The sequence below is a fragment of the Pteropus vampyrus genome, unplaced genomic scaffold (assembly GCF_000151845.1).
Source record: "Pteropus vampyrus isolate Shadow unplaced genomic scaffold, Pvam_2.0 Scaffold336, whole genome shotgun sequence".
Classification (NCBI taxonomy): domain Eukaryota; kingdom Metazoa; phylum Chordata; class Mammalia; order Chiroptera; family Pteropodidae; genus Pteropus; species Pteropus vampyrus.
In genome coordinates this window covers 1,536,298-1,551,212 of record NW_011889117.1, presented here as the reverse complement: position 1 = coordinate 1,551,212, position 14,915 = coordinate 1,536,298, and the positions used below count along the sequence as shown (strand labels likewise).

The window sequence follows — 14,915 nt, the reverse complement described above, 5'->3', positions numbered from 1 at the left end:
CTATAATCCAGTGGTTCACAACATTGGCTGCATATTAGAATCACTGGGAAAGCTTTTAGAAACTAATATGAATTCCTGGGCCTCACCCCTAGAGACTCTGATTTACTTAATCTGGGTGGGCTTCCCCAGATGATTTCATTTTGCAACCAAAATTGAGAATCGTGTGTGTAATCCAGCCCCCTTCCAATGCATGAACTCCTAGAACAGTATTTCAACCAAGTCTTTGTACAACTGAGGTCAGCAGCCTTAAGATTCAGGAGTTTCCCTGTCCCTCCAGTGGATTTCCTGAAAGTCAGGATCAGTGAAGGGAAGGGAACTTCTATTCCTTAACTGTCTGCTGGGAATCAGAACTAGTGCTATTTTTTTTCTTTCAATTAATTCATTTTAAGTAATATTTATTAGCTTATTTAAAATACAATAAAGCGTAAAGAAAGAAGTAGAAATAGCACATAATTCTACTGTCAGATATCCTCTATTGAATTTAAAGGTGGCAGGGGACGCACAGTGTAGTAACCAGAATAATGGCCCCTCCTCACCCCACAATGATGTTCACATAATAATCCCCAAAACCTGTGAATATATCACCTTACATGGGAAAAGGACCTTCAGATGGGGAGATTATCCTAGAAAATCCAGCTGGGCCCAGTGTAATCACAGGAGCCCTTATAGTGGAAGAGGTGGAAGCAGGAGGCGTGTGGGAAATCTCTGTACCTTCCACTCAGTTTTGCTGTGAACCTATAACTTCTTTAAAAACTGAAGTCTACTTTCTAAAAAAGTAGGGAGACGAAAGAGGAGTTCAGAGTAATGTAGTGTGAGAAGGACTTAACCCAGCATTGCTGGTTGAAGATGAAGGGGATCAAGAACTCAGGCAGTCTCTACGTGCTACGAAGGCAAGCAAACGGATTTCCCCCTAAAGTCTCCAGAGGGAATACAGCCCTGAAGATATCTTGGTTTTTAGTCTGTGAGACCCATTTTGGATTTCTAGCCTCTAGAACTGTAAGATTATAAGTTATATTATTTAAACCACTAAATTTTTGGTAACTTGTTATAGCAGCCAGTAGAAAACACACAGTAATCCATCTGTGCCGGGTGTTTCACACATCTTCTTGTTTAATTCATGTAACGCTCCCACGAAGTTGTCATTTTAGCTCTGTTCTAGAGACGAGGGAGCGGAGACTCAGAAGAACTTGCTGGTAGAGCAGGAATTTTTACCAACGTCTCTCTGAAGCCAAGTCTGTGCCCACTATCATGCTGAACTCACCTGCCTGCCCAGGCCCTCCCTGGGGCTTCAGGGAGAGCTTTCTCCCAAGTGGGATTCCTTTTTCCCTCTGGGGCTAGGGGTGATGTTAGGGGAGGAAGTTGTCAAAAAGATTTTTAAATCATCTAAGTGAGAGTGAGGGACATTTGAAGGACAAGGCAGGAGACCTAAGACATGAATTAAGGAGAATGAAAAACATTTTCTAAGACCCTGGCTGGAGCACCATAGAGACTCACCGTGGGGTCTCTTCATGGGTTCATGCTGCCATTCCTGTCCATGATCCCTGTGGCTGGACAACACCCTGCCTGGGGAGAGGAGAGGAGTTACGCTTGGACACTCTCAGATTAGTGGGGTAGAGGGCAGTGTCTTGCTGAAATGCCCCCTTTGCAGTGTCCAGAGGCATTCATGGCATTGATAACTGCAATCAGCCAGGCCCACAAGTGGGAGGTACAGGGTCCAAATCTAAGACCTCCCATCAGCTTTGGGCATGGGGAAACATTGACTCGAGGGTCTAAAGTTTGCCTCTTGGCACTGCCATGCCTATGAGTAGGGCGGAATAGGTAAGGCTGGAGGGTGGGTTCTGCCTTTGCGCTACGCCAGGCTCTCCTTGGGCCTCTCTGTCCTATGGAGCCATCATAGCAAGGAAAGGGTCTCAAAGAGAATCAGCACTGAGCTAACTGTGACCATCTGTCTTTGCAGTCCTGCGAAACGTCTTTGTCCTTGGCTGCATCATTATCGTCTGCTCCGTGCTCTTCCCTGTCCTGTGGCACCTCTGGATTTATGCGGGAAGTGCCAACTCCAATTTCTTTTATGCCATCACACTGACCTTCAATGTTGGGCAGGTAAGAGTCAAGGGCAGCATGGAGACAGCATTTTGTAATCTCAGACATTAAACCTGGGCCCTGGGTTCTGCAAACCAAGGGTTTGGATGTGAATGAGGGGACAGTTCCGCCCCTCAAGTAGCTTGTGGTCTGGTATAGAAGATAGGGAAGTAAGAGCAGTAGGGAAAACTATCTGGCTAACATTTACTGGGCATCATGCCGAGCCATCACCTCATCGAATTCTCACAGCAAGCCCTGTTTTACAAACGGGAACTGAGCCTCACAGAGGCTGCCTCTTGCCCGAAGTCATTGGAGGAGCCAAGAACCAAATTCAGGGAAGGCTGTTTCTGAGGACACCTTCTTTCTGTAATGGTGCCTGGGCTGTGTGACACCCAAAGTGAGTGTACTGTGTGAGAGTGGGAAGGGCAGAGGCAAGTGGGGGAGAGGCTTTCCAGAGTCCGGGACAGCAGGAGCAAAGGCAGGAGGATGAGAAATAGTACATTCTAGCTCTTGAGTAAGTCTGGAGTGCAGATTGCACAGCTAAGAGTAGCCGGAGAGGAGGCTGTCAGGGGTCACTGAGAAGTACCAGCAAGGAGCTCCGACCTTCTCTGGCCCAGGGCAAGCCTCCCCCTTCGTGCCATAGAGAGTAGTTCTCAGCAGTGAAGTCATTGGTGGGAGCTTCTTAAAAATGCAGATTCTCTATTACTATGTTTTATATCTTATAGTTATGTGATGCCTGTCATCATTACATGGCTTTGATTATTAAAAAAAAATAAAATAAAAATGCAGATTTCCTGATCCCACTTCCACAGATGTTTCCACAGATGTGGAAAACAGGGTCAGGAATTTGCATTTTTAACAAGCTCTCCCAGAGATTCTGTTGCAGGTGGTCTAGCAAACTTCTCCGAAGGTCACTTGGTCACTGTGCCGTGTGCTCTCAGGTCAGCTCTGTCCTCATTGTGGAGGTGCTATCAGAATCAATTGTACTGTTTACCATTTCACTTGCCATTGGCACAACCAGGCATTTCCTGTGTGTAATGGGCCGAATGGGAAGCAGAACTAGCTGGAAAGACTAATGATGGCACTGAATAATCCCCAGGGAGACTCGTGCCGCCAAGGTTAACTGCTGGGAAAGAAGAAGGGAGTTAGGGCTTTTGCAGTGAGTGATGGGTCTGGTATTTCCTGCATGGACATTTCTGGACAGTTAATGCCTGGCTCAGCTATTTATCTTGATGTATGAACAGCAGGAAGAGAGATGAAGGGCCCTGTAGCCTAGATGGGACCAGGTCAGAGGGTCTAGTCTTCCTGTCACACAGCAATTATTTATAGTGGATGCTCAGCAACTCCTACCTGTTTCTCAAACAAACAGAAATCTGCAGGATTCAACTTGATATCTTGTGGACTCCAAAAGGTTGTTCTGGCTCTTCTGTCTTGCTGAAATCTCATTACTTTTCCTTTGAAAGTAATGACTGGCGTCTGAGGGCACTGGGCCTATCCTGGGACTCTGAGGAGCTTGCAAGTGCCACTGAAATAGCCCACAGGTCTTCGTCAGGTCATGAGTGTCAAGTGTGGGTCAGGAGTACAGTTGCAGTGATTACGAAGCATCCATGGAACTTGCCAGACAACAGCTTTCTTTATATGGCTACCTTTGGCTGCCTTTATGAAACAAGGGTCTCTGTAAATGGCATGGGAGATGTTTGCAAGTGGTCAGGTTCCATCAAAGTCAGGAGAAACTGAAATTTGGGGAGCGGAGGGTGGGGCTGGTGGTAGGCCCCAAAGGCCAGGTAGATGGAGTGTGTTAGCGACTGAGCATAGAGAACTCTTGGCATCGTCTTTTACCATTTTGTAAATATCTTTTTAAAATGTATTTTTAACCATATAAGTAATACATGAATTTATTATTCCTGAGGAAAATAAGTCAAAATAAAAGCATATGGAATGAAAAGTAAAGATCCAGCTGGGCCCCATTTCCTCCCACACCAGTGCAGATGTGATCACTGGGGTCAGTTTGGTGTGTCTGCAGACGTCCTCTGTGCACGTACAGATGGCTCTATGTCCACATGCACACAGAAAGAGCTTTTTTGCTTATATGAAGAAATGAAATCAGAAAGACAAATACCATATGATTTCACTTATATGAGAAATCTAAGAAACAAATAAATGAACAAATAAAATGAAAACAGACTCACAGATACAGAGAACAAACTGGTGATTGCCAGATGGGAGGGGGTTTGGGGGCCTGGATGAAAAAGGTGAAGGGATTAAGAAGTCCAAATTGGTGTTACAAAATAGTCATGGGGATGTGAAGTACAGCATAGGGAATATGGTCAATAATATTGTAATGGCTATGCATAATGCCAGATGGTCTTAGACTAATCAGGGGGATCACTTTGTAAATTATATAAATGTCTAACCACTATGCTGTACACCTGAAACTAATTTTAAAAACTCCTACACTGTTGTTTTTCACTTAATGATCTAAATTGAGAATCTTTTTTTTAATGGCTCCGCTATCCCACAGTTGGGATATACTATGACATATCTGACTAGGTAGGCCCCTGCCGCTGGACACTGAGCTTGCTTCTGGTTATTTTGCTATTTATGATAAATAGAGGAGCCTCGCGTATCCCTCCACATACTCTTGTATACACCTGCTAGTGTTTTCTTAGGATAGGTTCCAGATGGTGGGATTTGCTGGGTCAGAAGGCATATGCATTGTATGTTTGGGCAGATATTGCCAGGTTGCCCTTCAGACAGGTCAGACCAACCTCCAGGCTTCCCAACCATGGTCCAAGTGCCTGTAAGCTGGCAGTTTGTCCAGGCATCTAGCACAACAGTGTCACCGGCCTCCTTGGGTCTGGGCTCTGTGGCTCTGAACCAGAGATAACTCTCTGGGGTCAAATGTTTCCTAGGGCTGCTGGCTTTCGGCCTTGTGGCTGCTGCCACTGCCAGATCTCAAAGGGGCGTGTCAGATGGGGCCCTTAACTCACCCAGGCAGGCACCCAGGTCATATCACTGTCTTGGAGAATTGGCTGAGGTGGAAGACACCCCTCATCATGAGGGTAAACTACCCCTGTGACTCACCTGTTGGGAGTCACAGAGTGCAAATATGAGACATTTAGAATTTTAGTACGAGTTAAATGTCACCTCCTCAAAGAGGCCTTTCATGAGGTTCCCCTTCCCCACTGTCTCTTTCTCAGGCCCCTGTTTGTTTCCTTCATAGCACTTACCCAACCTCTAACTTTATATTACTTTTCTCTCGGCCTCCCCCACTAGCCTGTGAGCTAAAAGCAGAGATCTTCCTGTCCTACCCACTGCAGGGTCCCCAACTACCAGATCTGTACTTGGCACAGAGCAGTTGTTTAGCAAATATCAGTTGGTGAATGAATGAACCAAAGATAGCAGGAGAGTAGCATGTGATTAATGGCCAGATGTGCAGAGGGAAACTGCTGGAAGAGTCTGCTGGGAACGAGATCACCTTTCCTGTTGCGAGTGGTCAAGGGAAGCCACAGGGAATGGGGAGTAGGACATGGACCCTTCAGAATTGGAAAGTGAGAGGGGAAGGAGAGATAGTCTAGGAGCTGGGCAGGTTGGAAGCCAAGTCACCCCTACTGGTGAAGGTCAGTGGGTGGCTGCTCTGTCCCCAGCCCTTCTCCAGTATCTGCCAGAACCTGGTCTCTGGCCAGCAAAACCCCTGCATGCCCTCCATTGCCCAAGCCAGCCTCTGCTTCCGTCCGACCTATAGTCAGCACTTCCATTGAGAGGTATGGCTTTCGGGGACATGGTCTCAGTCCCATAACTAGTTCTTCTTAGCTCTTCTACCTGGGGTGGGGCCTGTATTCACCTGGTCCTCATTCTTCCCTCCCTGGACAAGACAGATCAGAGCTGTCCTGGGAACCAGATGAGTACGGATTGTTAGCAGGCATCCAGAGTCAGGCCCATCATTACTGAATCAGGCTAAATGTAGAGAACACCTTGCTGTAGATTTTAAGTCTTGCTCTGTTTGAGTTGGTCAGTGCCATGCCCTGTAACAGAACAAATTATTGGTAGAATATTAGTTATACCAGCAGGTAAAACAGTGGTGACTTAGGCCCCATCCTTTTCCCCTAGGGCTATTAAATATTTTTCAGCATGTGGCACAGATCATTTGCTAATTATAATTGTGCCTCAGAGTCAGTAACCAGGAAATGACATCAGTAACCTATCCATAGGGTGTGTGTATAGGGACTGAGAAGATCAGTTGGTCGTGGTCCCCCTCCACTTCCTCACTGTGTGACCTTCAGCAAGTGATTGAATTTTTCTGGGTGGCAATTTTCTCTCAACTCCTAGGTTGTTGAGAGGATTGGACATATAATGTGTAGGTCCTGTTGCCATTATTCATATGTTGACATGGGAAATAGCACAAACAACACGCTGTTCAAATACACAGAGCAAATTCCTAGGAAACCATTCAGACCCAGAAACCAAGGGAAGGAGAACAGTCACCCTTCCTTTTTGTTTTTGACCCTGTCCTTCTGCAGGTCAGTGACCCACAAAAGAAGAATGGTCATCAAGGATGACATGTAAACAAAAAGGAATGCATTTAAATTTAGCTTTTTAAAAAGAGTAAGATAAGATGTCCTGCTCACCCTAATTCAGCTTAAAAACAGGGAACATGAGGAAATCTTTCCCCAAAATTATAATTGTGGCTCATGTTTAAAGAGAGCTTGCTGGGGGCCAGGCCCATATGATCCCCTTAATCTTCCTGATCATGTGCTTGTGTGGCCTTCTGGACCTTTCCCTGTGCATTTATGTCAGCTTGTGTGCTCATGGAGAGTTTTATTTGTGTGTATGTTTTATTGTTGGCATCATGATAGGAGTATGACTTTTTTTTTCCTTTTAATAAAACATTTTGGTGACCTCTCCTTGTTCGTACATGAGAGGGGAAGCTCCTTTTTAAGCCCGACACGTGAGGACTCGCCACAGTTGATATAACTACTCCCATACTGACAGCCCTTTAAGTTGTTTAACTTTATTTTATTCTGATAAAGGATTCACTTAATTCTCATAATAGCCCTTTGAGGGAGGCACTGTTATTGTCTCTTTATAATACAAATGAGGAAGCTGAGGCTTGGAAGTCACAGAGCTCCAAAAGGTTGTATTTATTCGTGTTCTTATCACGTCCTCTCAGTAGACTGTGGGTTCCATTAAGGCAACCCCCAGGCCTGTCTTGTTCACGACTGTGTCCCCAGCACCAAGAAGAATATTCAATGACTGTACATTGATGAATAAATAGAATGAGCTGGGCTCAGAATCCACATTTTATGACCAGTGACACAATCTTATACACCCTATCCTCCCAGTTCCATCTCTGTTTTGGCCCAAGCTGGGCCTGTGGCAGGTCCTGCTCCATTCCTAGGGGGTCAGAACCAGAGTCCCCTTCCCCTCTTTTCTCCCATGGCCGGCCTTGAGAGTCCCACTCCTGCTCTATCCCCTCCACCCCCTGCCCTTCCCAGCGGGGTCTGGAACACTCCATGAGCTGCTGCTTTTTGCCATGGGGGGCCACCTTGGCCCTCTTCCTCTTGTTGCAGACCCTATAGGTCCTGGGCTGGCTCTGCTTTGGCCATTCTGCTTTCTGTCACCAGGAGGGCCTGGAGCCCTAGTGTCTGGACACTAACCCTATGGCATATTGGCCCCTGCTCAGGACTCGCTTATTCACTCTAGGACAAATGAAACCACGGTCTTGTCTCCTGGAATTGCCTCTCAGTTGGCCTGGTGTGTCATTCTGGGGACTGGGACCAGTGAGGCAATGTTAGGGGAATGTGGGGTAGATCAGCAGTGGTTGGGTGGTGTGTAACCCCCACTTGTGGACAGATAGGGGCCCATTTCAGGTTTATTTCCATGAGTTGTGTGTGGCCTTGTCTGCAAGATCCTGGTCTGTGTGTAGGAAGAGTCGTTCCTCCTGATATGAGGTGCTATGGCCCTTGTCCAGCTGGGTGTGAATGTTTACTTTGCTTTCTTCATCCGGTGGCATTTGTCAGTCTTAGTTCATTCCTTTTTCCTTCCCATTCTCAAACCTTTAGCCCAGTGCCCAACATCCCAAGCTTGTCTCTCACAGGTACCGCCCTCCCCCACCACACACAACCAGAGTGACAGGAAAAGCCTAGGATAAACACAAGGGGCATCGCCAGCCGGAAGGCCTGGGCTTGGGAGGCCCCAACTCCACAGCAACTCCCAGCCCCATCCGTCCTGGATCACTGGCCTTAGGCAACTCACAGGACTAACTCCTTGGGCCTAACTTCTTTATTTGCAAATATTAATTAGGTGCCTGCTATATGTCAGGGACTCTGCTAGGGGTGAATGAGACATAGCCCTGCTTCCAAGGAGCCCACAGTCTGTGGGAGAGGAAAAAAGAGGAAATGAGCAGGGCTGGGCAGTGGAGTAGTGCTATGAACAGGGTAAATGCAGCCTGGGGAGCTTAGAGCTGGGCTGGTTAAGGAAGCTTCTGAGGGAGAAGCAGCCTCTAAGTAGAGTCTGAGAGTCTAACTGGGTTCTAGGTACCGAGACCTGGCGGAGAGAGAGAGAGACAGAGCGTGAGCGAGCGCACCAGTGTGGAAGGTAGTTCTGTAGGACTGGCTCGTGCCACCTGATAGGGAATGAGGCCATTTCAGGACAGTGGTGGTTTCAGAGCCACGTGGCCCACACGAGCCTCATTATGCTGAAGACCAGGCTGAGCTTTTGGTTTTAAGCCGAGGACAACTGTGATCAGATTCATGCTCTGAAAACATCACTCTGCCAGGCAGGGAAGAGAGGTAAGGGGTATGAGCTGGAATCTGAGCACAGGGAGGAGGCTGTTTAAACCTGGGGAGACAGGGTGGTGGCCTCATTGTCCTCAGTCTAGAAAGGTAGTTGTAAATACTCTGTGAAGTTGGATGGAGAAAGCTTTTGTCAGTTGACAAGTACCATGTAGATAATGCAGCTGGCTTTGATCTTACTTTGTGACCTTCTAGACCCAGAGACTGAGGTCCAGTGATTTCCCTATTATTTTGCATTTTTAGAGCTCCCGGGTGGAGCTCTTCTCTTCCATTTCCTCCCACACATGTCCATTCAGGCCTATGAGTTGCTGGGTCACGCCAAAACCCTGTCTAGCTCCATAAGTCAGCTGTCAGCCCCTCTTGCTCCCAGTTTCCAAGATCCCCAGGCAGTGTGGGCAGAAGACGCTGCCATTTGATTGCCAACGGTGATGACCACGTGAGATCTCCCAAGTGCAGGCTGGCTATTGAGTGTCAGCATCTCCAACAGGAGCAAGAGACCTGCGGAACTGGGACATGCCCAGAGTGACAGTACCTGCTTCTCCAGGAAGCTGCCTCCCAGAGGCCAGTGTTGGCTGGGGCTGCTCTCCTGAGCCCTGCAGCTTCTAGATGCACTGAATGGCCTCCGCGGGCCCAGATGTCTCAGACACTTGTTTTGCCTTTTCCAAAAAAAAAAACTCACTCTCTCTCCTTGGCTAAGTGACAGACCTGTGAATGGGGATCATAGCCTCCACAGGGGTCTTAGTATATATGAAGTGTCAGTATGGGTCTGTGGCAGGATTCAGCCCATGTTGGTGCAGCCCCTTTGCCCAGCACCCCGAATTGAGGGTGTTGGAGGTTGATGGGCAGAACCAGGGTTTGGGCCTCAGAAAGGCAATTTGGGCACTGCAGCCTAAACGCTTCATTTACTCCCATGCGACCCCAGGTAAGATTCTTAACCTCTGAGTGAGCTCATCTCTAAGCGGGGTGCACAAGCCCCACCGCAGAGTGTTGTGGAGGTTCAGTCACATGCTTCTTGTTAAAGGGCCCGCCCCATGGCAGACCCTCAGAGTATGTTGATTTCCCTGTCTCTCTTCTCTCCCACCCTGTCATGGAGTACGTTCTGTTTCATTCCACTTTTGACCTACCTCTTTCTATCCCTGACCACCCTTTTATCAGCTATCCCATTAAATCTTCCTTGTGGCCCAAAGGGAAATCCTGGCCCTCACGGCTGCTAGTGAGGGGAATGCGGTCCTACTGAGTCCTCTGTGGGGCAGCACTGAGGGGTTGGGGACCAGCAGACTACTCCCAGAGCACCAGCCCTGTGTAGTGTCTGGACCCACAGAGCTGAAGCAGATGCCATCCCATTTGGTGGGGACGCCAATAGGAAATGACTTCACTTTAGGGGTCACATAACTGAGCGTGGGGTTAGGGAAGACTCTAAGGGCAGGAGATGGAGATGATACCTCTCAAGGGATAAGAAGGAGCCCTTTGGATTCTGAGCAGGCAAGTGAAGGGCAGGGGGAGTGGGGGAGGGTGTGTGTGAGACAGAGAGATAGAGATAGATAGATAGATAGATAGATAGATAGATAGATAGATAGATAGATAGATAGATAGATAGATAGATAGATAGATAATCGAGAGAGATCCCCCAGGATGAGGGAGGCAGTGGAATGGAGAAAAGGGGGCTGAGTTGGAAGTCTGAGGAAGGGAATTGGCAGGACTTGGTGGTTGATGGCGGGAGAGAGGCTGAGGAGCTCAGCTACAGTTAGTGAGGGCAGCTTTACAGAATAGCTGCCCTTTAGGTCTCTGAAAGCACAGAGGGACAGAGCAAGGACAGAGCTACTATTGTAGGTAATAAACTAGAGTTTATCACTTATTTTACAGATGAGGGAAATGCAGCTTAATGAAGGGGGAGTGACTTACATAGGGACACACAGCTACTGACTTGCCCATGGCATCTCCACGGCCCCTTGCCCAACTTCCCCTACCCAGACTGGACAAAGGGGCTCTGGCTCTGCAGCTGCTCTGTTGGCTGAATCGCAGGGCCTTTGGGAAATCCCTTCTCTTCAGCTTAAATGGAAAGATTCAAGGTCAGAAGAGGTTGTCTTAGCCAGCCTGTGACCAGCCAGGGGCTTCCCTCTGAAAGGGAGCAGGGATCAGCCCCTCCCACCAGCTCAGCTACAGCTCTAGGCTCCCCCTCCCTGGACTGGGAACCTAGGGCCTGGGTGAGAAAGGGGGTGCAGTGTGTGAAGTCAACCTTTGCTGTGATAACTGCCCCCAAAGGCCGGCCTGGTGTCCACGAGATGCCCTTTCCCTAGGGGCAGGAGCAGGGCACCCACTCAGGACTGTGACCTTCTATTCCAGACAGACCAGCACACAGGGCTCTTTCCCTCCACACCACCCTCCTGACACTTATTATGAACATTTTCACACACACAGCAAAGTTGAAAGATTTAACCAACCACCTGGACTCTACCATTAACATTTTTCTCTACTCGTGTGATCACAAATTATTCATCCCTCACTCTTATTTTTTAAATGTATTTCAAAGTGAAGTGCAGGCATCAATACATTCTCTGCTAAATATTTCAGCATGTATATCATTAACCAGAGCTCAATACCTATTTACATTTTTTCTTATGCGAAATTTACATACAGTGAAAAACATAAATCTCACATGTACACGTCCTGAAGCCACCTTTCACTCAGCAAAATAAATATTTTTGTGGCTCATCCACATTGTTGCATACAACAATAGTGCATTGCTTTTTTAAATAAACTTTTAAATTTTGGAATAACTTTAGATAGTTCAGGGTTTTCATATGCCCCATACTCAGTTTCCTGCGTTGTTTACATCTTATAGTTCCATGGTTCATTTGTCAAACCAAGAAACTGACTCTGGTACATTATTAAATAAATTCCAGACTTGATACGGATTTCACCAGGTTTCCTGTCATATCCTTTCTCTTCCAGGATCCAATCAAAGGCACTACATTATACTTAGTTGTCATGTCTCCCTGTGCCCTCTGCTTGTTTTCTCGGTCTTTCCTAATTTCTCATGACCTGGACAGTCTTGAGCACTGGCCAGCTAGCCTGCAGAGTGTCCCCACTTTGGGTTCGTCTGATAGTTTTCTCATCATGAGACCAGGTTTTGTGTTTTTGGAACGCTCAGGAAGTACATGCTAGCCACACAACTTCATGCTGTTACCCCTCATTTGGTTAAGATAGTGTTTGCCAGGCTTCTCCAGTTTAAAGTTGCTATTTTCTCTCTCCCAGCTCTGCTCTTTGGAAGTGAGTCACTAAGCCCACCCTTCAGAGCAGGGGGTGGGAAGAGGGCAGGAATTAAGCTCTGCCTCCTGGAGCGGGGAGTATCTACATGTATTATTTGGAATTCTTCTATAAGGATTCCAAAAGGAATTTCTCCCCATTTATTTATTAAGTCATTTATTAATTGGCTGATTGTTGTTCATTGACTTTGTATTTTTATCAACATAACGTACATAATTTACAAAGTTAAGGCTTATGAGGAAAAAGAATAACTTCTTAAGGTCTTACAATTATTCATTCTGGTACTTCTAAATGATATGCTTACTCTGCTATTGGTATTTCTTGTTGATTTTTTTCTTTTTATATTGAACCATATGAAATTGCCAATAGTTAACCGTTTATGATCTGCAAAAACAGCAGTTTCATGTAGTTCAATCTAATACCTCATATTTTGACTTCCTGCTACTTGTGTGCCCAGCTGCTTGTGTGTGACATTGGTGCTGTGATTTTATGATGGACATTCCTTTCATACTGTGATAACTGCCCCCAAAGGACAGCTGTGGGACAAGGCCTCAGGGGCTTCCTGGGCTCTGTCTGCTTTACTGATACCCACCCACAGAGGCAGAGTTCTGTGCCCCCTGGCAAACTGGATCCCTGTACATAGCCTTGCAGGGTCCATGTCTCCTGGTATAGCCTTAGACCAACTATTGACCCCTTTGTGCCTTAATTTCCTCATCTGTAAGATGAGGATCGTCAATTCTTCCAGACAGGCCCCTGTGGTGCCTTGTCCTAAGTTCCTCCAGGCAACTCCATCCCCTTCTTCCTGCTCTCAGTGTGAGAGGCTGCCCAGGACTGGGCTCTCAGGGTCAGAGGCCAAGATCCCAAGCTCAGCTCAACCCTCTGACCTGCTCCAAGACCCTAGCCAGGTCCCCCGCTTGCTCTGGGCTTCCGTCTCCCCATCTGTGCCGAGAAGTGGTAGTTGCTGATAGTCTGAAAGGCCTCTAAATGCCTGAGAGCTGGTGAGGTCTGCAGTGGGGAGCCCCTCTCCCCTCCCCCTTCCGTGGCGCTGGGCCTTGCCCCTTCTGTTCCAGGGACTGGAGATATGGGAGCTTGGGACAGATGGGAGTGTAAGGCTGTAGGTCTAGCACGTGAGAGATCTTGGGAAATCCCTGTTTCTCTCTGGGCCTCAGTGAGAGGGATGGTAGGCTGTGTTTCTAGGGCCCTTTTGATTCTGTGGTCCATACAAGAAAGACTGAGCTGGGCACATATACCATGGCGGCAGAACCATTTGAGGAAGGAGTACAGTCCTCAGGCAATCAGAGATGAATGTAAATCTGAAATTTGGATGAGTTTGCGCTACCAAATAGAGGTTAGTGGAGCCAAGACCCAATCTGGGGAGTAAGGAAGGGCTTCTCTGAGGAAGAACCTTCCTGATACTTGAAGGGGAAGCAGGTGTTGACTAGATAAAAGGGGAGAGACTATTCCAGGCAGAGGAAACAGCAAAGATCTGCAGTGGGAGGGAAGAGGCCAGTGTGGCTGGAGCAGAATGAGGTAGAACAGGGGAGAGGATGATGCATGTACACAGCAGGGACCAGGTACAAGGCCTCAGAACCCCAGGGAGTTTGGTCTTCACCCTACAAGGCATAGGAAGCCTGTAGAGGACTTCGATCAGATTTGTTTTGAAAAGCAACCTCTGGCCGCTAGGGAAAATGCACTGAGTGGAGAGGAAGTTTGCGATTCAGGGACCCCAAAGAAGAGACTGCTGTTGAGATGACAGTGACTTTGTCCAGTGTGGTAGCTGTGAAGATGGGTAGAAATGGGTGGATTTGAGAGTTTAGGAGGTAGAACTGGCAGGACTTAGTGGTTTTGTATACAGGAGAAGTATTGGGTGATTCTGTGGCCTGAGCACCTGGATGGAAGATGGGAGACATAGGTTCCTAGTGGGAGAAGCAGGTTTGACAGGTGAGCTGGCTGGGGTGGAGGGGCCTGTGGGCACCCAAGAGGTGAGGTGGGGCCTCTGGTTGCACAAGTATCAGTCTGGAGTTCAGAGGCCAGGGCCTGGGAAGGAGATGTGTGTGGATCTTGGTATAGGAAGGGAGGGCAGTACAGGTACTTCTGAGGTGCCAGCGAGACCTTGCAGGGTCAAGTGTAGGTCCTGAGGTGGAAGACCCTAGAAAAGGTCTCTCCAACAGTTGCCTAGCCCCTCAGGTACCCAAGGTTCAGGAGGAGGTACCTCAAAGTTTCTCTCTTTCTCCCCTCCAGATCCTGCTCATCTCCGATTACTTCTACGCCTTCCTGCGGCGGGAGTACTACCTCACTCATGGTCTCTACTTGACCACCAAGGATGGCACGGAGGCCATGCTTGTGCTCAAATAGGCCTTGCGGGCACAGGGCTGCACGGACCTCAGGGGCTAGAAGGCCAGAAGCTGGGCCAAGCCCTCTAGCTAGAGTTGCCAGCAGACAAGTCCTCAGGCAGATGAGGTTCAAGTCCAGGGTCACAAATCTTGGCACCAGAGGGGGAGCCAAGGCTGGCAGCAAGGCCTGTGGGGTGTTGCCAGGAGCACCTCCACTTGGACCCCCAATTTGTATCTCTGCACTCCAGGGAGCCCCCTCCCGGGCAAGAGAGGGGGAGAAGCAGGTGAGCAGGGTTTGTTAGGTTGTGGCTACTTAATAAATGTTTTTTTTGTTATGAAGCAGTCTACCCTGGGCCCACACTGCACTCCTGGAAGAGGTGGGATTGGCCCCTAATACTGCCATGGTACACTACACAAGGGTGTGGGTTTCCAGGATGAACCC

At 48.0% G+C, this 14,915-nt stretch overlaps 1 protein-coding gene across 1 annotated transcript in view; it reads left to right on the top strand.

Annotated features, from left to right (window-relative positions):
• The window catches only part of PIGU (phosphatidylinositol glycan anchor biosynthesis class U), an 82,698-nt gene extending 67,885 nt beyond the window's left edge, over window positions 1-14,813 (top strand). The window contains exons 11-12 of the mRNA XM_011378293.1: window positions 1,958-2,100; window positions 14,382-14,813. Coding sequence (XP_011376595.1) covers window positions 1,958-2,100; window positions 14,382-14,495 — 257 coding nt within the window. The 3' untranslated portion in view covers window positions 14,496-14,813. The remainder of the gene's footprint in view (window positions 1-1,957; window positions 2,101-14,381) is intronic.
• The last annotated feature ends 102 nt before the right edge of the window (window positions 14,814-14,915 follow it).